We start from the raw sequence: 23,355 nt of genomic DNA on the forward strand, positions 1-23,355 counted from the left end.
GATACTTCGGCCTATGTTTCTTTGGACGATGCTTCAGCCAATTGGAGATACGACAATGCTGAGTGCTTGTCGAGTCTTGATTTTTCAGATTATGATTTTCTTAGTGTCTCCAAAGACGGATTTGTACCCGTGGTTGTAAAGCTGACTTGTGATAATCGGCTCAATGTCATGATGTATCAATGAGTAGAGATAGAAATTTAGAATGGTTGCACAAACGTATAGAGCAATATCGGTCAGATAAGAATGATATTTGTGAGACCATTGAAGATTTAGATGAGTTAGATAAGTTAGGTCAAGGTTTTTCATCAGCCGATCCATTAGAAGAAGTTGATATAGGTGATGGTAGTATTCCAAGACCGACGTTTGTAAACAAGAATATGAAAGCCAATTACAAGGCTAAAGTAACCGAGTTACTTAAAGAGTACATAGATTGTTTTGCTTGGGAATATTATGAGATGCCGGGACTTAACCGAGAGTTAGTAGAACATCAGTTGCCTATAAAAATAGGATTTAGGCCTTATAAACAACCCCTTAGAAGGTTTAATCCTAATATGTATGATCGGATCAAGGAAGAAATAAACCGATTGTTGAAAGTGGGGTTTATTAGGCCATGTAGATATGCTGATTGGATTTCAAACATCGTCCCGGTGGAGAAGAAGAGTAGCGGTAAGTTACGAGTTTGTATTGATTTTAGAGATTTGAATAAAGCTACTACTAAAGATGAATATCCTATTCCTATAGCCGACATGCTAATCAATGATGATTCAGAACATAGAATAATTAGTTTTCTTGATGGTAATGCTGGGTATCATCAAATTTTCATGGCTGAGGAAGATATGTCTAAAACGACTTTTTATTGTCCTGGTTTTGTTCATTTATTTGAGTGGGTGGTTATAACATTTGGGTTGAAAAATACTGGTGCTACTTATCAAAGGGCTATAAACTTAATTTTTTATGATTTACTTGATGTCATATTAGAAGTATATATTGATGACATAGTTGTTAAATTGGATGGTAATGATTCTCATTTAGCCGATTTACATTTAGCCTTTGAAAGGATGCGTCGGTATGGTCTGAAAATGAATCTAATCAAATGTGCTTTTGGTATGTTGGCTGGGAAGTTTTTAGGCTTTATTATATATGAGAAAGGCATAGAGATAAATCCTAATAAAATAGAAGCTATACAAGAGGTTCAGGAGCCTACTTGTAAAAGGGATATGCAAAAATTTCTGTACAAGGTGAATTACCTGAGAAGATTTATATCAAACTTGTCCGAGACAATCAGTGCTTTTTCACCTATGCTTCGATTGAAAAATGAGACCAAATTTACTTGAGGGGCAGAGCAGTAGCGTGCATTTGATGAGATTAAGAAATATTTGTCTACTCCTTCGGTGCTTCGGGTGCCTAAAGCCCGATTACCTTTTCGGCTATATAGTACTACAGGAGATAATGTGATTGGTGCTGTTTTGGTACAAGAAGTTGATGGTAAAGAGCATGCAATCGCTTATTTGAGCCGACGCCTTTTGGAAGCGGAGACAAGGTATGTCTTATTGAAAAATTATGCTTATCGCTATATTATGCTTGCACAAAGTTAATGCATTATTTGCTATCCAGTACTTGTGTAGTAGCATGTCAAGCCGATGTGATTAAGTATATGTTGCAAAAGCCAATTTTGAGTAGTAGAATTGGTAAATGAGCTTACGCGCTTATAGAATATGATTTGGCTTATGAATCTTTGAAATCTATGGAAGGCCAAATTATAGCTAATTTTATTGTTGACTATTGGATCGATGATAAGCAAAATATAGATGTTGGTTTTATATCTGTTAAAGCATAGAAGCTTTATTTTGATGGTTCGGCTTGTGGGGTTGGATAAGGTGTTGGTATTGTTTTTGTGTCACATAGAGGTACTGTTTTTGAAACATCTTGTCATCTAGAATATTTTTGTACCAATAATCAAGCCGAATATGAAGCTCTCTTGTTAGGATTAGAAATTTTGAGCTCCATAGGTGTGAAGAACATAGAGGTTTTTGGTGATTCGTTGCTAGTTGTGCAGTAAGTTTTTGGTAATTATCAAGGTTTCGATGGATCACTAAATAGTTATCTTGATAAGTGTCTAGACATTATTACTATTTTGGATGATTTTACTATCAATCATGTATCTAGAGGTAATAATTTCAGAGCTAACGATTTAGCACAACAAATATCTGGTTATCAAGTTGGTAGAGGTAAATTCTTTGTGATTGAAAAACCGATGCTTGAAAGTGTTGATCTTTGTATAGCCGAACATGAATTTTTGGGTTCGGTTGTATCTTCTTCATTAGGAGAGAATGTTGAAGTTGCTGAAATTAAAGACTGGAGAAAGCATCTCATTGATTACTTGAACGATCCAAGCAAGAGTGTCGATAGAAAGATTCGGCGGTAAGCTTTCAAGTATACATTGTTGAATGATGATTTATATCGCTGGACTGTGGATGGTGTGCTTTTCAAATGCTTGGATTCTGATGAAGCTATGATTGCTATGGGAGAAGTGCATGACGACATATGTGGCACGTATCAATCAGCGTGCAAGATGAAGTGGTTATTGAAGAGAGCTAGTTTTTATTGGCCTACTATGCTTAATGATTGCTTCAGGTATTATAAAGGATGCAAGGTATGTCAAAAGTTTGGTGATATCCAATTAGTAATTTCCGACCAGATAAACAGTAATTTCTGACTGATGAACAGTAACTTCCGACCGATGGTCACGACCAATGACCAGGCGACTAGTGACCAAGGTTTATTCCTGCAGATGGTCTCTGGACAAATGAAAGAGTTGGTCAAATCTAAGAAAACCGAACTACATTAAAGCATATTCGGTAGATATATGAGAGTTTTTACGTGTTCAAATAGGAAATATATGTTTGTTATAGAAAGTTTGGAGATCAGGTAGGCATAGCCGAATCATATCTGTAATTCTTGTTCGGTTTGGATTAGGAGTTCTGATCTCTTATAGTTAAGACCTGCTGCCCTTTAAATATGAGAGAGTCGTGGCCGATTGAAATCATAAAAAAACAATCGATCGAACACAATTTACATTATCTTCCGTCTTTTGCCTAGCTCCCGTAGTCTCGTTATTTTTTCTCATCTATGCTTCTTGTTCTTGATCTCGACGACCAAGGACAAGCCGCCGGCCATCCGCGCTCTGACGGGGTCCCTCCTGAGCGTGAGTGAGGACGAAGGTCTGATGACACAATGCCACGACCAGGGTATCCTGGGTACTGCTCGTCGGATATTGCATACGAGGTGCTCAGTGTATTGGTGTGCCACATTTTGCGTCAACACCTTGCAAACGAACATTTACATCCATTTTTTTTAATTTTTCGTGAAGCATCCGAACACCTCTTGTGTGTAATTCATGTGTTTCTTCATTCCATTATTAAGTTTTGATAATCCTGGTTCAAAAGAGAACCTAAAAGGTTTGAGACCTTATGCTAACAGCAACAGCATGTAGTGTGTGGGCTTCAGGAAAACTCTCCGCTTGTTTGTGGCAAAAGTTTAGCCATCTTATTGTTTTTCCACTTTACATGGACATTTCTACTGTTGTTGCAAGGATGGTTACATAAGGAGAAATGAGATATCACCCATCCAATTAAATCAGAAGGGTGTACTAAACTAGAACTGGTTGTGCGAAGCAACAGAAATGGAGTATGATACACTTAGGCATAAGAAATAAAGGTGAAGGGGTCTAAGAGCTAAAAGAGTAAAGCAATTCAATTTTAATTTGGAGTGAACTTATGAATCTTATAATAGTGGATGAGATCTACTTAACACTAACTATATATAATAAGTACTAAACATATAAGATACTTTTATATTTAGATCAAATCTATTACTTTGAGATCCATTTTAAGAAAATGGTTAGCCAAACGATATCTAAGAGGAGACGTCTGCAGCGTTGGGCATCTACTGCCAATGTGCTTGAGCGCGCAAAGCGGACGCCGCAAGATGCAATGAAGTCCGAGCAGCTTGGCCATTGGTGCCAGGGTGGGCCGGCGTTTATTATACTCTGCACGTGGAGCCACCTCTCTCTCGTAGGCTCTGCAGTGGCCCATGTGCACACCGCTGTCCTGTCCTGCGTCCAAAGCCGAAGGAATCTGATGATGCCAAAGAGCCCACGGAAAATGATGGAACCTAAGCTTACACTCGTTGTCCGGCCAGTTTGCCCTTTGCAGGCTCTGCCGTCCTCCTCCCATCATCACCCTGCACTGCAGGCTCTTCGTTCCAAGGTCACCTCTTTGGACTGGCTGCTGGTGCGTATCTTCACAGCAACAACTTTTCCGGTCCTTTGTAGAGTAAGTCTCTTTTGCAATCGCTTTCAGTGACAAGGATTTGACAATTCCAGTTAGATGACTCCAACTGGGGGGAAAGGCAGAATTGGTAGTGTCACATTGTCTTCTTGTTTTCATGGCTGTACTTTATGGAAGGGAAAAGAGCTTCTGTAATTGGGGAATGATGGAAAGGTGTTCATATTCTCGGTTCAAGTACAAAAGATAGTTTTTTTATCTTCACATTCGTCATGGATAGTTTTTTATCTTCACATTCGTCATGGATAGTTTTTTATCTTCACATTCGTCATGGACATCAAGCAGGTCTCCAGAAATTACTGCGTATGAGTGTTTTGCTTTCTCATTTTTAGTTTTCAGATTACAAAATTCTGAAAATTTATTTCAGCTAGATCTGGCCCAGTAGTTTATAGATTCTTGTGCAATAGCTATGTTTAAGAGGGATCTTGGATCTGAAGGGGCCAAGCTTGCTCTTATGAGCTCAGGTAAAGCTGCAATGCGGCCGTTGGACGACAAGGAGTGCTACAGCTACAGCACCAATGGAGCGGTCAACGGGTGGCCGCACCGCAAGAATCCAGCGTCCCGGCCCAAGCCGACGCCGTCCAAGTGGGACGACGCGCAGAAATGGCTCGTCGGCATGTCCAACGGCCGCGCCGACGAGATCCACGGTGGCACGGTCAAGCCCAGGATCTCCAACGCCGACGACCGGCGCCTCCTCAGCTCGTCCTCGCAGAACGGCCGTGTGTCCTGCAGCAGCGTGGACGGCGCGCTGGAGTACAGCATGTTGGCCGCGCCACCGACGCCGCCGCAGCTGGGGGAGGGCGACGACGTTGGGGAGACCAAGAAGATCGACTGCATGGTGCAGCAGCACGGCTCGCCCGTGCCCGTGTTCCGGTCCGTGTGCCTGCGGGACATGGGGACGGAGATGACCCCCATCGCCAGCAAGGAGCCGTCCAGGACAGCCACGCCGCTTCGTGCCTCCACGCCTGTCGCGCGGAGCCCAATGTCGTCGAGGTCGTCCACCCCGGCAAGGAGACGCCAGGATGGGCCCGTGGGCGTGACCGCCGTGGTAGGGACGACCAAGCCGGTGGCGGTAGGCAAGGTGAGTTGTGGCGGCGAGGAGGACGGCGCCGGCGTGGCCGGTACTGCGCCGAACACGAACTCGCTGGAGTCCCGCGCGGCAGCCTGGGATGAGGCGGAACGGGCCAAGTTCACGGCGAGGCAAGATTGCTTTTCTTAATTATTGTGCTTTATATATATTCTTTGTTTTGTAGTTTCGACTTTTGCAGCAGATCTTCCACTTACCGAGTACAATTTCTTGCTTTCGCTAACTTCAGGTATAAACGTGAAGAGGTAAAGATACAGGCCTGGGAGAATCATGAAAAGAGAAAAGCTGAGACGGAGATGAAGAAAATGCAGGTAAGTTTGTGCGACGCAATTGCTTTTTTTTAGGGCGTTCATGTGAATTTCTTGTGTTGCAATTGCAATGGCTGTCACGGAATTTCTTCATTTCTCATTCCTTCTCGTTTGCACTACGTGAACCCTACATTTATATTCCTGTAGGATTTTGTTTACCACAATGTACTTCCGAAAGTTTGAGTACTGAGTTTCTAGTTTTTTACGGTCGGATGACGATGATTACCGGATAATTACTATATTTGGACACCATAAGTTTTCTTGCAATTTTCTAGGTATATTCCTATCTCTGTGAAAATGATTTCTAGATGAAAGTAAACCACGTAGGTACCTAAAGTATTCTGTAAATAAAAAAGTTTATTTTCAACAATAAAAAGTAATACGCCAGAGGATATACGACGTCTCTCTCTATATATAGAGCATGGGGTCTCTGTGGAGGATAAGTCATGAAAAGTTGCACGAACAAGAAGACAATATAATCTGAGCAAGAAAGTCGTTGACTAGGGTAGATACGTCTAGACTAGCCACGTATCCCTTTGTAACAGACTCTGATCAATACAAGACAAACAAGATATATAGCTATTTTTTTCAGGGAGGCTCGAACCTATTTAAAAACTCCTCTGTGTGTTTTTTTTGTTTACTCAAGACATCTCTCATCTATTACATAAATTCGTAAGATCATTGGTTCACCAATCGTTGACAGCTGACGCTGTCTGTGGGAATCATGACAATAGATATTGAAGATTCTACACAGAATATACTATCGACTCCACCCAAGCCTACACCGAGAATCGATTCTTAGGATGAGGGGTTCTGTGACAACATCACTCCTCTCACCGATGAACTAGCGATCGATCGGGTGAATTTTGATGAAGATCCTTCCGGTGACGATTCTAGCAATGAGGTAAGTCGCTTTATGGATCAATACGCCAAGAAGTTTGAACCACTTAGCTGCAAAGACAACCGTGAATATCTAATTCACCACAAGTCGGGATCTTCCACCGCAAATTCTGACAACATGGATTATCGAGACACCTATCCAGAGCAATCCGATGAAAAATCTATGATTGATCTTGTCGACGACTTATGAATCACCAATCTAACGAATTTGTTGAATAATTGGGGGATGCTTTATGTAGACGAATCACAAGAGTAACACATAATGGTTTTCATATAGGTTTGAGCCTGTCTGAGGACAATAACCCTACATACTATTTATATTATATTGATATGAGCCTGTTACAAGGAGAGGATAGTTAGTCTAGATAGATCTAAACCAGTCAGCGACTTTCTTCTTGGCTTCTGTTGGGTTTTCTCGACTTGTTTGAGCGTCTCCTCTCCATGGCCCCTTGACTTCGTATATATACGGAGGTGTTGTACGTCTTCTGGACTCCTTTCTATTATTGGAGATAAATCTTCCCGGTTACAAGACGTCTTGGGTATCTACAGGTGGTTTCCTTTCTTCCAGGGATCTCCTTTTCAGAGATGAAAATTATGTCTCAAGAATTACGAAAAACCCTACAATACCAAGAATTTCGGAAAACTATCCATTATTCATCGTCAGATTTGGACACTTTCTTTAGTGGAGGTTACCCTCGAGAAGTCTTCACCCTCAGAGACAGGGATGATGGTCTAGGAAACTATGAGAGGTAAAGTTGTTGTAAAACATCTCATCAGAAAAACTAGTTTTCGGTGAAGCCTTAGGCGGTGTAGATTCTTCAATGCCTTTGTTTATGATCCCCACGAATGATGCCAGCTGTCGGTGATTTATGATCCACTGATCTAACGAACTTGTTGAAGAATTATGGGATGCTTTGAGTAGATAAATCATAAGATGAATACACAGGGGTTTTTAGACAGGTTCAGATCTCTCTGAGGATAATAACTTTACAAAGGGTAGCTAGCCTAGATGGATTTAAACCCAGTCAGTGACTTTCTTCTTAGCTTATGTTGGCTTCCATCAACTTGTTTGTGCTTTTCCTTCGTAGGGTCCCTTGGCTTCGTATATATGTGAGGGTGTCGTAATTCATCCAAACTCCTCCTTTCTATTCTTGAAGATAAATCTTCGTGGTTATAGGACGTCTTGGGTATCTACGGGTAGCTTCCTTTCTTCTAGAGATCCCTTTCCCAGAGATAACAATATGTTCCAAAAATTATGGGAAACCCTAAGGTACCCGGATATGGTAATTATTCATTATTCATCATCATGCCCCCCCATCAGTATGTGAAATAAGACTTCGACGGTTCAAATACATAGTCAACAAAGATAAGCTTTTTTGTCGGACCATGTTAATGAGTAGACTTAGATTTCCGATTAGAATGAAGCATCTAACTGGATTTCCTAGGCTTTCAGATCACCTACTTGGGATTTCGAATGCATCCAGTTCTCAAGAGAATACTGGATTATTTGTCCCATGTGAGTATGTTTTCTAGTTGGCCCAAAAAAATCTATCTCATTCTTGCCAAGTACAAGGGAGATAAGACTCGTCGCTAGCTAGGCTCGGAAGTTGAACCATTGCAGCGAAAAGTTTACATGGTGGTGAAAAAGATTCTCTGTCATGAATGCGAAGGGATCGTCATTCCATCCTTTTGATTGCTCCCATGCACTAGAAAACACAACGAGTAAACGGCTGCACCGGAGTCCACCTCTTTGCCACATGGGTTAGTTAAAAAGATGTAACTTTGATGACCGAGCATCGCTTGGGCATCCATGACTCAAAATGCAGTCGCGTTCAAAATTAATGCTCGGGAGGTGAGGTGAAGTGCCTCGCCTCTTGACACGTTGGTCTATATAAATCTTCGGGTGCCGGATCTCAGCCGCACAAAACTTGAGTTCAATTATGGATCCTCCTCCTTCTCCTGAGTACATGCTTTTTTTCTCTCTTAGCTTATCTGTAAAAGAGCTAAAAAAATCTTGTTTAACGGAAGATTCTTATTTCTACTAGAGTACCTGTGTATAACTGGGAACCTTCTTTTGAATATAAAGAAGTTTTAACAAGTGTCCAGCTTCTTTTGGATAGTTTTGAGGTTTACGTAATTTCTTATTGGGATGTTTGTGCCAACGACCTTAGGTTCAACTTCAAGCGGAAAACATTTGGGTTTTCAAGCACTCGGGGGCCCAATAAGGTTCTTCATAGTCGCTAAAAGAAAATTTCTTCCCTTCTCATTAGGAAAAGAAATGCATGACAAGTTTTGTACTCATGGTATGCATGAAGCCCCAACTGGCTATTGGAGAAGGATTCTCGGATAGGCAGTCCAAGAAACCAAGTGCTCGTGTGGGTATAAGTTCCTAAATTACGGCTTATCTCAGTTTTTTGAAGGTATTCATTCGAGGATACGCGAAAAGATATATATTAATAATATGATAATGAATAATATAAAATATATTCTAAGTACTTGCATATAGAATTTATGAAGCTGGTCGATATTCTAAGAATTTTTAAGGACTTACCTTCCTTCATAGCTAACCTATATGATATTTTTCGATAAAATTCGACCACCCTAAAAGGATCTTCCCACTTTGGAGATAGCTTGTTGCTGTTCTTCTGCCTCTGTATGAGTTGTAGAACTAGATCTCCAGGTTCGAAGAATCTTTTGTGGATGTTCTGATCGTTGTAGCGTCAAAAGAAGCTTATTGGTATCGCGCTAATCTTACTAGCACATGTGTCCTTTTTTCCTCGAGAACATTAAGGTCATCCTGTCTTCTCGGAATTTCATTCTTGTCAGTGTACAGTTTGATTCGCGAAAATTTGGTTCACATGGCAGCATTATTTTGGCCCCGTAGACTACGAAGAAAAGCGTTTCACTCGCCGCCCTGTTAGACATCGTTTGAAGTGCCTAGTATGCTAGGAAACTTAGAAGCCCAAGCTTTAGCGTAGTCGGATAAGCGGTTGAAAACACGAGTTTTGATTCCTTGAAGTATTAGGCTGTTCGCCCGCTCGATCTGTCCATTGATTTGTGGATGTGCCATGGACACAAAGCAGATTGCAGTGCCGAGTTCTTCGTAGTAATCGATGAACATCGTGCTGGAAAACTGAGTGAAGTTGTCGGTGATGATTCTACTCAGGATGCCGAATCTTGTCATGATGTTTTTCATGATGAACTTCTTTGTGGCCGTCGATGTAATTTTTCTGACTGGTTCAACTTTAATCCACTTGGTGAATGTATCAGTTGAAACTTGAAGCCCCTGTGCGCTATCGGGAAAGGCCCCCAGAATGTCCAGCCCCCAAGTCTCAAATGGCCACAACAAGGGTATCATCTGTAGGGCTTAAGCGGGTTGATATACTCTTCTATTATGAAATTGGTAGCTCGTGCACATTTTTACTAACTCGCTCGCATCATGGAGAGCCATAGGCCAATAGAAACCTTGTCTAAATGCCTTTCCGACCAAGATTCGAAAGGAAACGTAAGCTCTGCACACCCCTCCATGGATCTCTTCGAGTAGTTCTCTACCCTACTTCTGAGAGATGCATTTTATGAGTACTCCATGAGCACCTTTTGGATAAAGGATGCCATCCACCAAGATATACATCTTAGATTGATGGGAAATTTGCTATGTTATTGCACCATCATCAGGAACAACTCGACCTTGAAGGTACTTGCGAATTGTGGTCATCCACGAAACTTCACTTTTGAGCTGAGCCATGAGTTCCCTCGTGACTCCATTTGGAGCGTCAATCTTGGCGAGCCCCCGTATTGGTTATAGGTCTCGTAGACCACCGCTACTTGGGTTGCGCCATCTGATGATTTCACAAATAGCTTTGAGAGTTTCTCTATGAAAATTGTGACTTATCCTATAGATTGTGAGGATGCCATGCGAGCAAGACTATCGGCGAGGCAGTTGTCCTTCCTTGGGATATACTTGACCTCGAGTCCAACAATTTTTTCTTTAGCTTTCTCATCTCTGCGAGGTTGTCCGTCATGGTCTTATCCAATATTTGATACTCCTTGCTAACTTGTTTCACCACCAATTGTGAATCCCCTTTCACAAGTAGATGGCGGATGCTAAGAGTAGAAGCTAATCGGAGCCCGACAAGCAAACCCTCATATTCGACTACGTTATTAATGGCAAGAAAATCGATCTGCAATGCCTTTTGCAGGCTTTCTCCCGTTGGAGAGATCAGTGTAATCCTAGCCCTCGCGCCTTGAAGTGTGAGTGATCCATCGAAGAATAAAGTCCATACATGTGATAAGTTGCCATGGTCATCGTGGGGTTGATAGGGTTCTATCCATTCGGCTACAAAGTCAATGAGTGCTTGTGATTTGATTGTTGTTCGAGGCACAAGATGGACTTCGAACTCTCCAAGTTCAACTGGCCACTTGGCGATTCGGTCGATTGCATCTCTGCTATGCAGGATCTCGCCCAGTGGGAATATTGATGGTATGTGATCTTGTGTGCCTGTAAGTAATGTCGTAACTTACGAGAGGCCATCAGTACCGCATGTAATAGTTTCTGCACTTACGGATAGCATTCTTTAGGACCTTGGAGCACTTTGTTAATGTAGTACACTGGTCATTGGTTTTTCACTCCTTTGTCTTGCGCATATGTTTCCACCACCTAAACCTCACTTACAGCACGTGGTCTAGTCGTGATGTATAAGAGCAAATTTTCATTAGGGTTAGGAACGACTAGCACAAGGGGGTGGGGAAGAAAGATACCCTTGCAAATTATTGAATGCCTCATCTGCTTCTTTTGACCATTCAAACTTGTCATATTGTCTTAACAACATGAAGAAGGGGAGTTCTCAATCTCTGAGCCGAGAAATAAACCGACTAAGGGCTTCCATGCATCCGGTTAGTCTCTGAACTTCTCATACTGACTTAGAAGGTTGCATATTTTCAATAGCTTTGATCTTCTCAGGATTGACTTCTATTCCCCAGTAAGACACTAGATATCAGAGTAATTTCCCCGCATTAACTCTGAATGCGCACTTCTCTGGGTTCAACATGACTTGATTCTTGCGTAGATTGTTGAACATTTCTTGTAGGTTAGAGATGAGATCTTACTTCTTTTTGGTTTTGATGACGAGATCATCGATGTAGGCCTCTACGTTCTAGCCAATATGATCATATAGTGTTGTTTGCATTCCTTGTTGGTATGTGGTACCGATATTCTTTAATCTGAAGGGCATTTTAACATAGCAATAGACCCCAAACATTGTAATAAAGTAGGTCTTCTCCTCATCCTTTGAATGCATGCTAATCTGATGATAACCCGACTAGGCATCGAGATGGCTTAGATAGTCAGAGCTAGGGGTGGAGTCAACTATATGATCTATTTGTGGTAGAGGAAAAGCGTCCTTAGGACAGGCTTTGTTGCGCTCTGTGAAGTCGACACACATTCACCATTTGTCGTTTGACTTTTTGACCATAAAAGGATTTGTAAGCCACTTAGGGTGATCCACCTCTCGAATAAAACCTACCTTGGTGAGCCTTTCGATTTCTTCGATAATGTCTTCTTTCCGATCGGGTGCAAACCGTCGGAGTTTTTATTTGACCGGCTTTGTGTCAGGTCGGATAGCTAGTTTGTGCTCAATTATCTCCCTGGGGATCCCGGGCATGTTTTTGGTTGCTAAGTGAACACGTCGGCATTTGTCTAGAGGAAGGTGATGAGCGTGAGTTGTTATTTGGGATTCAAGTTGAAGCCAATCTGAACGGTCTTGGATGGCTCTGTTGGGTCCAAAGAAGCTACTTTGACTTTGACGTGAGTCTTCTCGACGACCTTAGGCATCAAGTTTTTCATCTCTTTGTCAGGTTGATGTTGCGTGGCCATATCTAGACTCCATTTGTCATAGCGTAAGCCTGCTTTCATGCAGCCTCGGATAGTGATGACTCCCTTAGGTCCCGAGATCTTCACGTACTGATAAGCATAATGTGTGGCGGTCATGAATTTGGCAAGAGTAGGTCTTCCTAAGATTGCATGGTATGCCGTCTCGAAATCTACCATGTTGAACATAATTTTCTTTGTTCGGAAGTTGTGACACTTCCTGAAGGTAAGGGGTAGCGATATCCTGCTGATGGGAGTGGCTGGAGATCCATGTATTATATCGTGTAAGGTTTGAGTGGCCAGCTTGATAGAAGTTTGAGAGATCTGCATTCCTTCGAGTGTGTTAGCAAAGCGGATGTTCAAGGAACTCCCTCTATCGATAAAGACTCGGGTAACTTTGCATATGTTTATCATGGGATCGACCACTATCGGGAAGCGACCTGACCGTACGAAGTTGTCAGGGCAGTCTTATTGGTCGAAAGATATTCTAGTGTGCGACAACTTAATGGTCTGACGACCTTTGGTGATGGCAGCTAAGTCTTCTCAGGTCACCAACTTGTATTACTGTTTGAACTTGTAGGACGCGGAACTACCGAACATATTGTCGATTATCCTCTCAACTAGCTGAAAAGACATTGGATCCGTGTTGTCCTCACAGCTATCGGAGCTAGAAACCTTATTACGGGCCGCGACCTGGGTCTTCTTTCCTTTGGCCGCCTTTTCAACATCCGCCTTGACCAACATTTTCGAGAAGCGGTACTCATTGATGATGTGGCTGTTAGTTTGGTGGAAGTCGCACTATGGCTTTCCGTCTCATTCACCAGAGCCTAGTGTAAAGCTTTTGCCCCGGGAAGGACTAGAGCGCTAGTCGGGACGGACGTTGGGCATATCTGCAAAAACTTCGTTAGATTTAGCTTTTGTGCCCTTACCTCCCTTGGCGTTCTTCTTGCGCTTTCTCTGGACCATGTCGCATCGAGCCCAAGTTATAGGCACTTGATGCTCTGAGTCTTCTCCTTGACATAGATGAGTGCATCCTCGGTCCTAGCAGTCTTATTGACGATCTGGATGAGCTCTTTAATCATTTTGGGCTCCTTTCTAGCGATGTCTTCAACACAACGCTGGATCTTAACCCCTTGAGTGAACGCCTGAATGACATCGTAGTCGCTAATCTTGGGGACGAACGTACATACCTTGCAAGTTAGCTCGGAACGCGTCGCAAAGCTGCTACGATGAGTAGATTGTCCTTGGTGATAGATTGGTCAACCATATCCCGGCTGCCCCTTCAAGGGTTGTAGGGAGGTAATTCTCCAATACCTTCTCATTTCTGCTAGCCGCCTGTATGGTCGTGGTATATACTTGGAGAAACTCAACGGGATTTGTACTTCTATTGTATATCTTGACCGTCTTGGGGCGGAATCTTGCCAGCTAGCTTATGTTCCGTTGAGCTGGAGAGAAGGCCAGACATCCGTTGATGGCGCCTTGCTTGGATCCAGCATCCCTGAGAGTCTTTCCCACAGCTATCAGAGTTCGGTCCCGATTTGATTGATGTCGGGATGTTCCCCGACTAGATTGATGAAGGGTAGATAAAGCCTCTTCTGAGGCCCTTGTATGTCTTCGCTGGTCGTTGATGACCTCACCCAAGTCACTAAACGGATGACTTCTAACTGGCGAGGTTCAGCAACAGTTATTTGCTCGATTATCATCCCATGAAGCTTTGTTCCGGGGGTTATGCCTCTCAGGATCCGATGCGTCTCACGACAGGGGATTGCCTGGTCAGTCCCGATTAGTACTATTTCTAACTAGGGCTAGATGAGACTTCTCGGCCTGGAGGATGATCTCCTTTGTTAAGTCAACTACCGAGTTCATCCATTCATTTCTGGCTAGGGTAGCCAGATCTACAGTCGAAAGGCGCATGAGGGCCTCTTGTGGAAGGAGGATCGTCTTAGTAGTTGTGGACTTAAAGCAGTCAGCCCCATGCTGATGTTCGGGAGACGGTAAGACCGGGGCACCATTAAGGACTGGGGGCGGTATGCCTGCCTGAGGCTGACCATTTGCAGGGTCATTGTCATGATGATCCAGATCCTCACCCCATCTCTGATAGCAAAAACTACTCGGGGGTAATCTCCGTAGATGAGGTGTCCAGATCCATCATAGATGCTTCATCAGATTGCTCTAAGTTAGTATCTTGACAATCTATATTATCAGAAACTGCAGGCTTTGATCCCGACTTTCTATGAATTGGACATTCATAGTTGTCTTGGCAGCGGAGTGGTTCACACATGATGTCGTAATCTTTGGCGCATTGATCCATAAACCAACTTACCTTGTCGCTTGAATCATTGCCAGAAAGTTCATCGCTGAAATCCACCTGATCGATAACCGGTTCGTCGGGAAGAGAGGTAAAGTTGCTGTAGAACTTCTCATTTGAAAACCTGGTTTTTTGGCGAAGCTTTGGGCAAGGTTGACGGCATATCACGTGTATATTCTTCAATGCCTTTTTTCATTACCGTCACGAACGATGCCAACTGTTGATGATTTGTGAACCACCGATCTAACGAACTTGTTGAAGAATTAGGGGTTGCTTTGAGTAGATGAATCACAAGAAGAACACACAAGATTTTTATACAGGTTTAGGCCTCACTGAGGATAATAACCCTACGTCATGTTTGTCTTGTATTGATCTGAGCTTGTTACAAGGTGGTAGCTAGACTAGATGTATCTAAACCTAGTCGACGACTTTCTCTTTGGCTTCTGTTGGCTTCTCTCGACTTGTTTGAGCTTGTCCTCCGCTAGGCCTCTTGACTTCGTACATATATGGGGGTGTTGTATGTCTTTTGGACTCCTCCTTCCTATTCTTGGAGACAAACCTTCCTGATTACAGGATGTATTGGGTATCTACGCGTGTTTTCCTTTCTTCCAGGGATCCTCTTCCTAGAGATAAAGATATGCCCCAAAAATTACAAGAAATCCTGGGGTACCTGGATATGGTAACTATCCATTATTCATCATCAGATCTAGACACTTCCTCTAGTGGAGAAATCTTCGCCATCGCAGATGGGGGTGGTGGTCTAGGAAATCATGATGATGACCCTGCAAACGTGCAGCTTCCTCTCGCTCCTGGTCCAAGTGACGGCCAACAACAACTAAACACGCCACCCTAGATCCTAAACCCTAACGGGGCGCGGGGTCTGCAATATACTGATCATCAGCTAGGGGCTCAACATTTTAGATATGTAACTGCTCAGAGGCCCCTCCTTCTACAGGAGGGTCTTATGCGTCCTCTGACTACAGATCTGATGACACCAGCCGTAAGGACTTGATGAACTTAGTGATCGACATGACGAAAGAAGTGCTCATGCAAGCCAAGGATTCCCATCAAGCCCTAGTTAGGTACAACTCTAATAGGAGGAAATATCATAACACCCAATCACGAGAATTATCAGACTTGGAGAGGCATAATCCCCAGAACAAAGCACCCTGGGATGACAACCAGGCAGTTAACCGACATAGGACTTTGTGAGTTAAAGGTCATCCGATCGATGACTTGCACAAGGTTATAGAAGAGCGGAGACGCCCAAGGACACTCAAGGTGGCATCGTCTGCCCCTCGATGATCAGATCGGGGAACTTCCCAGCATCGTTCAAGACGGGGCTGATCTCCGACCCCCGTGGGTAAAACACCCGAGGCCACTGGAACCAAGTAGGATGCCATCAACGGATGTCTAGCCTTTTCTCCAGATATACTAAGTGTAAGCTAACTAGCTAGGTTCTGCCTTGGGTCAATCGAGAAGTAAAACGGGAGTAAAAATCCCATTGAATTCCTTCAGATCTAGACCACAGCCATCCAAGTGCTTGGTTGTGACAAGAATGTAATGGAAAACTACCTCTCCACAACCCTTGAAGGGGAAGCCAGGACATGGTTGACTAATCTATCGCTGGGGACAATCTATTCGTGGGAGTAGCTTTGCGATGTGTTCTCTGTTAACTTCCAGGGTACGAACGTCCGCCCTGGCGCGAAAAATGATCTCTACCATTGCAAGCTGATGGAGAACGAAACCTTGCGCGAATATGTATGCTGCTTCAGAAACATCCAGAACTCCATCCCAAGATTAGCGACCAACACATCATTCAAGCGTTCACTCACGGGGTTAAGAGCCGGAGATGCGTTGAAGATGTCACTAGAAAAGAGCCTGAGATAGTCAAAGAACTCTTAAGGATCGTTGATTAGCTCACCAATGCCGAAGACATGCTCCTCTTCATTAAGGAGAAGACCCAGGGCATCAAACGTCCTAAACCCAGACTCAACGACGACAAGGTCAAGAGCAAGCGAAAGAAGAACACCAAGGGTGGTAAGGGCAATAAAGCTAAATCTAATGAAATTTTTGCAGATCTACTCGATATCCGCTCTGACAAGCACTCCAGTCCTTCCCAAGGTAAGAGATTCACACCAGGCTCCGCCGAAAGTAACAGTAAGCCTTGGTGCAACCTCCACCAGACTGACAACCACAACCTCCATGAGTGCTACCTCTGAAAGAAGATGGTGAAAGCAGAGGTTGAGAACGTGGCCAAAGGAAAGAATACCCAGGTCGTAGCCCAGAGCAGGGACTCCAGCTCCTATAGCAGTGAGGGCGACACGGACCTGGATGAGAGGACGGTTGACCACATTTTCGGTGGTTTCACCTCCTATGAGTTCAAGAGATAGTACAAAATGGTGGCCTGAGAAGTCTTAGCTTTCATCCCCAAGTGGTCAAATATCGAGATCTCCTACAATCAACAACTGCAAGGTCATTCGAGTCCTTATCGATGGAGGAAGTCCCTTGAATATCCTCTTCACAGGTGCACTCGAAGGGATGCAAATCTCCCGATCTACCATCATGCCGATTACGCAAGCCTTCCATGGTATAGTACTTGAATCTTTGGCTATTCCCATCGGCCAGATATTGCTCCTTGTCGCCTTCGGCAAGCGTGACAACTTCTAGATGGAGAAAATTCTATTTGACGTGGTCAAATTTGAGACGACATATAGTGCGTGAAGATCCCAAGACTCGATTGGATCATCACCATCCGAGGTTGCCCTACGGCAGGTCTCTGTTGCAACAAGCAAAGTCTCAACATGATAGCTCAACACCAACCAAGCAAGGAACCCAAGAGCTCAAGGATCAAGATCAACAAGCCTCAGTCGTGACTGTGATTAGAATGCCTCAAGATGTAAACCCAGAAACCTGGGGCGTGGTTCCACGGCTAGTTCGGAACCCATGCAACAACACCTACACTACCCTCGAAATAATAAGGACCACTTGTTATTGACTTAATCTAGTCTATGTCACTTAGGTTTAAGATAATAAGTCTAATATGGCTCATGGGTCGTCAATAAACTCTGTAAGTCCCAAGTGTAAGTACTAAGAGTACCTTTCATAATAATAAAGATCATATTGTCTAGGAAGTCGCTTGAATTCATTTCTTGCCTTGTCTTTCTCCGCATCCTCATGCCTGACAAACAGGGTAAGCCGCTTCTCGGGTTCTGCATCCCAAATGCGTAGTTGGGGCAGCGAAAAGATTTTCTCGACTCAAAGGCAATATGTGATCTCTAAGCTTTATAACATTTTTTTCTATTTAGACTGCCTACTTGGTAACTTTTCCTAGTAGAAAGTCGGGGGCTTAACAAGTACTAGGTGCTGGAAACCAAAAATGATATATTGTGTACCTTCTAAAAGCAAATTCTAATGAGAAAAAGGAAGGATTATTACGTTGCGAACTCGGGGCTGTGAAAATGTTCCTTATTGCATTCCACGAGTGACCAGGGGCTATGACACCTCCCATTCAAGCAGGCCTAAGGTTGTTCGTAATAAGCACTTCGACTAGTGATTAACGTGTCCCGATCTAATCGAAGGGAAAAGTCAGTAAGGAAATCATGATATGCCATCAAAAGCATCCAACACGAAGTACTCCATCAAATGCGAAAAGCGTTGCAATTCCTAGAAGTCTAACAAAAGCTACCATGTGTTTATTAGAGACTATTGGGTAAAGAAAAAGAAAAACTAAGGCAAGGACCCGATCCCAAAGTCCATTGCGTCCACAAAAGCCTTGACTGGCCTGGCCACCTCCTCCAACTTCTGCGCCAACAACTCTTTTGGTTCCACCTTGAAGCTATCCTGGAGAACTTCGAGGTTGATGTTAGGATAGTGGTCCTTCAGGATGGCCAGCGCAAAGGTGATCGCTTGCTCCACACTCCGCCTGGATTGGCTGAGAGGTGCTCGGCAACCTTCTCTTGGAGTCACTCATACACCTTGGTGAGCCTAGTATCGGGTCGCCAGCTCAGCGATATCATCTTCACCGATACCCTCTGCCTGGGTCCTGACCCGAGCAAGTGCCTCCTAGTAGATGTTGATGGCTGCGGTGAGTTGTTGGTGGGTGGTTGACATTTGGGCCTCCTCCTGGGCCATGACTTCTCAGGCCACGAAGAGTTCTGCAGAGCATTGTGTTAAAGCGACACAGTGAAGAGATGGCACATTGGGATACCATACCCTTCGTCTGGCCCTCTAGCTTGGTGTCTGCTTTCTCCTTCTCGACAGTCACTGTGGAGAGTTGCTGGCGCAACTCGGCCTTCTAGCAGACTCTCTACAGCCGCACATCATAAACTTATAAGATCTCTGGTTAGTACCTATTATTTCATTGACTAAGTGGTTGTTTTGCTGAAAAACTCTTACCATGTAGAATAGAAGGACAAGAAGATGTTATCCAAATCGCGGACGCGGGGGGGGGGGGGTGGGTGGGACCTTCAACCATCTGCCTCCAAGTCAGATCCCTTAGTAGCCCATGCACCAGATTTGTGGGGAGAGCTTGGGGAATCAAAAGTTCCTCTTCTTGGCTGTCGGCGACCGATGCCGGGGTCTCGCTGGTCCTATTCTTGTCTCCCTCGTAGGGGGTCTCAACTAGAACCTGTGGAAGCCGGGGCTTGGGGAATGTAGGTGGTGCTCCGAGTAACATGCAAAAGGATGACTCAAACAATGTGCTCCTATCAACATAGGAAAGAAATTCACAGCCCTTACGCATATCTAGGCCACTTCTTAGCTAGGGTAGGCTTCACTGGGATCAGAAAAGGCACCAACCTCTTGAGTGGATTCTCGAGGATGCCTCCTTCAGTCCCTGTCCCCTTTGGGGTTGGGGGAGCACCGCTCGGTGAACCTGCTACAATGATTGCCTTCCCGCAATCCTGAATCGGGGGCTAAACATACCCAAAGTAAAAAAAATAATATGACTACAAAGGCTCTAGATAAAAGTTTAACTTACTAGAGTTGGGGCTACAGTTCCGAGTGCTTGCATCATGACTAGACCCCCATAAGTCATCGTCAGGGTGGGATCTCCAGTTGGCAGGGCTGGCGTCGGGTAAGCTGGAACCGGCGAGTCGGCCTCCACAAAATCATCCCCCTTCGGCATTGCACCGCTGGCAAAGGATGTGGAATGAAATGTGGAGCTGCTTCCACTCAGACCCATGCTCCCTGTGATGAGGACCTCGTTTAGAACCACAGCTGGAGTTCCCATGTTCTTGGCCTCATGGTCAGGCTGTCCACGCCCAAAAGCTGTAAAAGTCCACGATGACCATCATCATAGTTACAACTACTTGGAAAGAATAAAAAAAAATCAAAGATGAGAAGGTTCATGAGACTTACCGATATGATCCGCTCCTGAGCGTCAACCTCCATCTCCACGATAGGGACTAGGACGTCCGAGCGGTCAGCGGCGTGGATTGCGTCGAATAGGAGCTTGGTCCTCTTGTCGGCCATCTCTAGTGAAAGCACTGTGGGAGGCAAGAAACATCATAATAATTAACCCCACAACTCCCTTAAAATGGCTACTTGGGATTGATAAGTACATGTCTCACCTTCTCTGGCAGGGTCTATCTCGACCGGCAATTGCTAAGCATCGGTGATCCTCTACTTCAGAGGGCTTTGGTGATGCCTGATGAAATCTCTGGCAACGTTGTACATCATCAACTTTCTCTCCTTCAGATGCCATATCATTTTAATAAGACTCTAGCAGAGGGAGGTCATCGTCGGCTCTTTTGTATAGGCGGGCCTCGGTAGTGGGGGAAGACCCTGATAAGGAATCCCCGTTGGACTGGGCTGGTAGTAAAACCATTTATTATGGCACCCCGACTAGAAGCACTTGGCGACGAAATCAATATACTCTGCTGACTTGCCCTCCCGGAGTTGAAATCTAGCGCCGCCGGTGAGCTTGTTCCGAAACCCATTCAGTAGTTAAAAATATCTGAAGAGGTCGAAGGATGGGTGAAAGCTCAAGAAGGGCTCGCACAAATGTGTGAAGACGCTCAACATGATGATGGAACTGGGGTTGAGGGAATGAGTTCTAGGTCATAGAAATCAAGGACCTTAAGAAGAAAACTGGAATGAGGGAAGCGAAAACTGCAGTGAAAGAAATAAAGGAAAATCACCATCCATGTGGTTTTCGGGCTTGGGATTGTCTGCTCCGCCATCAGCGAGCTGGCAATTTGAGCCTGAGGGGGAATCACCTCATCGACCTCTGCCTTGACCAGAGCCTCCTCCGTGATCGATGTCAGACTCCTGCCAGGCTGGAATCGTGCTCGTCATCTCATCGGCGTTGGAGCTTTCCTTCTCAATCTTCTTTCGGCCCATGTCGCTAAAAGAATTGGGGGAGGAGGGGTTTTGGGGAGAAAAGGTGTGAGAGGTAGAAAGAAGGTGTAGGAAAGTAAACGATGACGGTGGGGTGAATGATGAAGTGGGCTCCCCCTCTGCTTTTATACAAGGTGACGACTCTCGGAAATAGCTCTTCAGCTGATGCCGTGGTACGACTCGATACCACGATTTCCGATACCACGATTTCGTGGTTTACCATCACGTCACATTTAATGCCTGACGCATGCAGAGAAATTGGAGTAGTAACCCGAGGAACTTGCATACCACGCCACCTTGTGCACGTATTTTTCCATCATAATCATGATTTCTCGTCTGGTAAAAGATTCTCACCACTACCCGAAATTTCAGCTGTGACGGTCCAACTTTCTAACCCATCCAGTGACAAGCCTTTTCCTCCCTATACTTTTGCGTGGACTGGATGATATTTTTGGGATGATTAGAAAACCTACTTAGATGGACCACATTCTCGAGGACTCGCTTGAGAAATTAGAGGCGTTCAGAACCCCGAGCAAATGATCTGAGAACCTAAAGAACCCAGTTAGATGCATCATTATAATCTAGAACCCGAGTCTTACTCGATGACTCGGTCGAACAAAACATTTATCTCTGCTGGATGGGTACTTGACCCATTGAAGCCTCATTTCACGTAGTAAAGGAGGGCTTGACGATGACTACTGGATAATTATCATATCCGGACACCTCAGGGTTTTTAGTAATTTTCGGGGTATATTTCTATCTCTAGGAAAATGATTCTTGTATGAAAGGAAACCACCCGTAGACACCAGTGTATCTTATAAATAGAGAAGTTTATCTTCACGAACGGGAAGGAAGACTCTAGAAGACGTATGGTGCCCCTATGGAGGACAAGTCATGAGGAGTCGCACAAGCTAGAAGACAACACAACCCGAGCAAGCAAGTCATGGACTAGGATAGATCCATCTAGGCTAGCCACGCACTCTATTGTAACAGGCTCTGATCAATATAAGATAAATATGACGTAATACTATTATCCTTAGGGAGACCTAAATTTGTCTAAAAACTCTTCTGTGTGTTTTTATTTAATTTGTTTGCTCAAGACATTCTCTATCTATTCTATAAATTCGTAAGATGAGCGGTCCACCAATCTTTAACAGGGGAATGTCCCAATAGCCTAAGAATATGCTCATTGAAAGAGTCAGCTCAATCATATGTAATGACACAAGTTATAATTCATGTATGCCACCAAAAGTAAAATGAAATTTACCTTCTCTCACTCATATATATGGCTCTAAAGGGTCATGAGACCCCAAGCTCATTCTAGCCATCCACCACCTCATTTCTCTCACGTGTGGTTTCTCGCCACAACATCCACCATTTACTCTGTGACATCTTATTCATGGTCTTAGTGGTTGCTTTCAGTGGCATGTGCCTGACATGTTGAATTAAACAAAAACTCCGCAGATGAAGGCCGATCAGATGAAAGCACAGGCTCAAGAGAAGCTGGCCAATAGGCTGGCCGCGACGCGACGGATGGCCGAAGAGAAGCGGGCGAGCGCAGAGGCGAAGCTCAACGAGCGCGCGGCGAGGACGTCAGAGAAGGCGAATTATATCAGGAGGACGGGGCACCTGCCGTCCTTCTTCAACTTCAAGATGCCCTGCCTGTGCGGCTGAAGCTTGAGCAAAACTAGCAGCAATTTGACGCCCTGCCTCTCCTCTTCCTCGTCATATTGTCTACTGTACGAACGCGTCTACTTTTCTGCACTAATACATTGTAAGAATCAGGCAACGTTACCATCAATATCTGGCTACTCTAGTGATCATAGGAAGATATATAGCTCCACTTGACGGAACATCGCGGACGTCCATTCGCGATATCGGTAACTGTACGCGCGTGCTGTGCTGCATTTCTTGTGTCGCGTCCGTTACTCCGTTCGAGTGTCAGGCATTAGGGAGTTCAGGAAATACAATAACAAAAGTCACATTCCAGTTCCATTGCACTAGCCCTCCTTGCCTTTTCGTTGTCAAGTGCCACTATGGCCTAAAGCACACCCTATCACTGTGCTACAATGATCGAGCCAATTTAATACATTCCAAAACATAACAACATATATATTTCAAGCATCAGAGCTTCCACTTGTACCACGAAATGACTAGAGACAACACAATTTAATATGTAGTCCCATGAAAGATATAAG

The 23,355-nt window shown here is 44.2% G+C and overlaps 1 protein-coding gene across 4 annotated transcripts; it reads left to right on the top strand.

Annotated features, from left to right (window-relative positions):
• Window positions 1–4,166: 4,166 nt before the first annotated feature.
• On the top strand, window positions 4,167–23,152 carry LOC133886164 (remorin 1.4-like). Of its 4 annotated transcripts, none has more exons than XM_062325901.1 (4): window positions 4,167–4,292; window positions 4,811–5,546; window positions 5,663–5,744; window positions 22,622–23,152. In XM_062325901.1, the coding sequence occupies exons 2-4, from the start codon at window positions 4,822–4,824 to the stop codon at window positions 22,829–22,831; spliced, it is 1,017 nt and encodes a 338-aa protein (XP_062181885.1). In that variant the 5' UTR covers window positions 4,167–4,292; window positions 4,811–4,821; the 3' UTR covers window positions 22,832–23,152. The 4 variants fall into 4 exon arrangements, with proteins under 4 accessions (XP_062181885.1, XP_062181884.1, XP_062181886.1 ...); XM_062325900.1 differs by having other exon boundaries at window positions 4,173–4,334; XM_062325902.1 differs by lacking the exon at window positions 4,167–4,292 and adding an exon at window positions 4,347–4,502.
• The last annotated feature ends 203 nt before the right edge of the window (window positions 23,153–23,355 follow it).

This window comes from Phragmites australis, chromosome 12 (assembly GCF_958298935.1).
Source record: "Phragmites australis chromosome 12, lpPhrAust1.1, whole genome shotgun sequence".
In the NCBI taxonomy this organism is placed as follows: domain Eukaryota; kingdom Viridiplantae; phylum Streptophyta; class Magnoliopsida; order Poales; family Poaceae; genus Phragmites; species Phragmites australis.

What these genes read in the sequence shown, in the direction of transcription:
- LOC133886164 (XM_062325901.1), top strand. Translation starts at nt 4,822, where the DNA reads ATGCGGCCGTTGGACGACAAGGAGTGCTACAGCTACAGCACCAATGGA. An exon ending in CGGGCCAAGTTCACGGCGAG is followed by an intron (nt 5,547 to 5,662) that starts GCAAGATTGCTT and finishes CGCTAACTTCAG; the next exon opens with GTATAAACGTGAAGAGGTAA. An exon ending in CGGAGATGAAGAAAATGCAG is followed by an intron (nt 5,745 to 22,621) that starts GTAAGTTTGTGC and finishes AAAACTCCGCAG; the next exon opens with ATGAAGGCCGATCAGATGAA.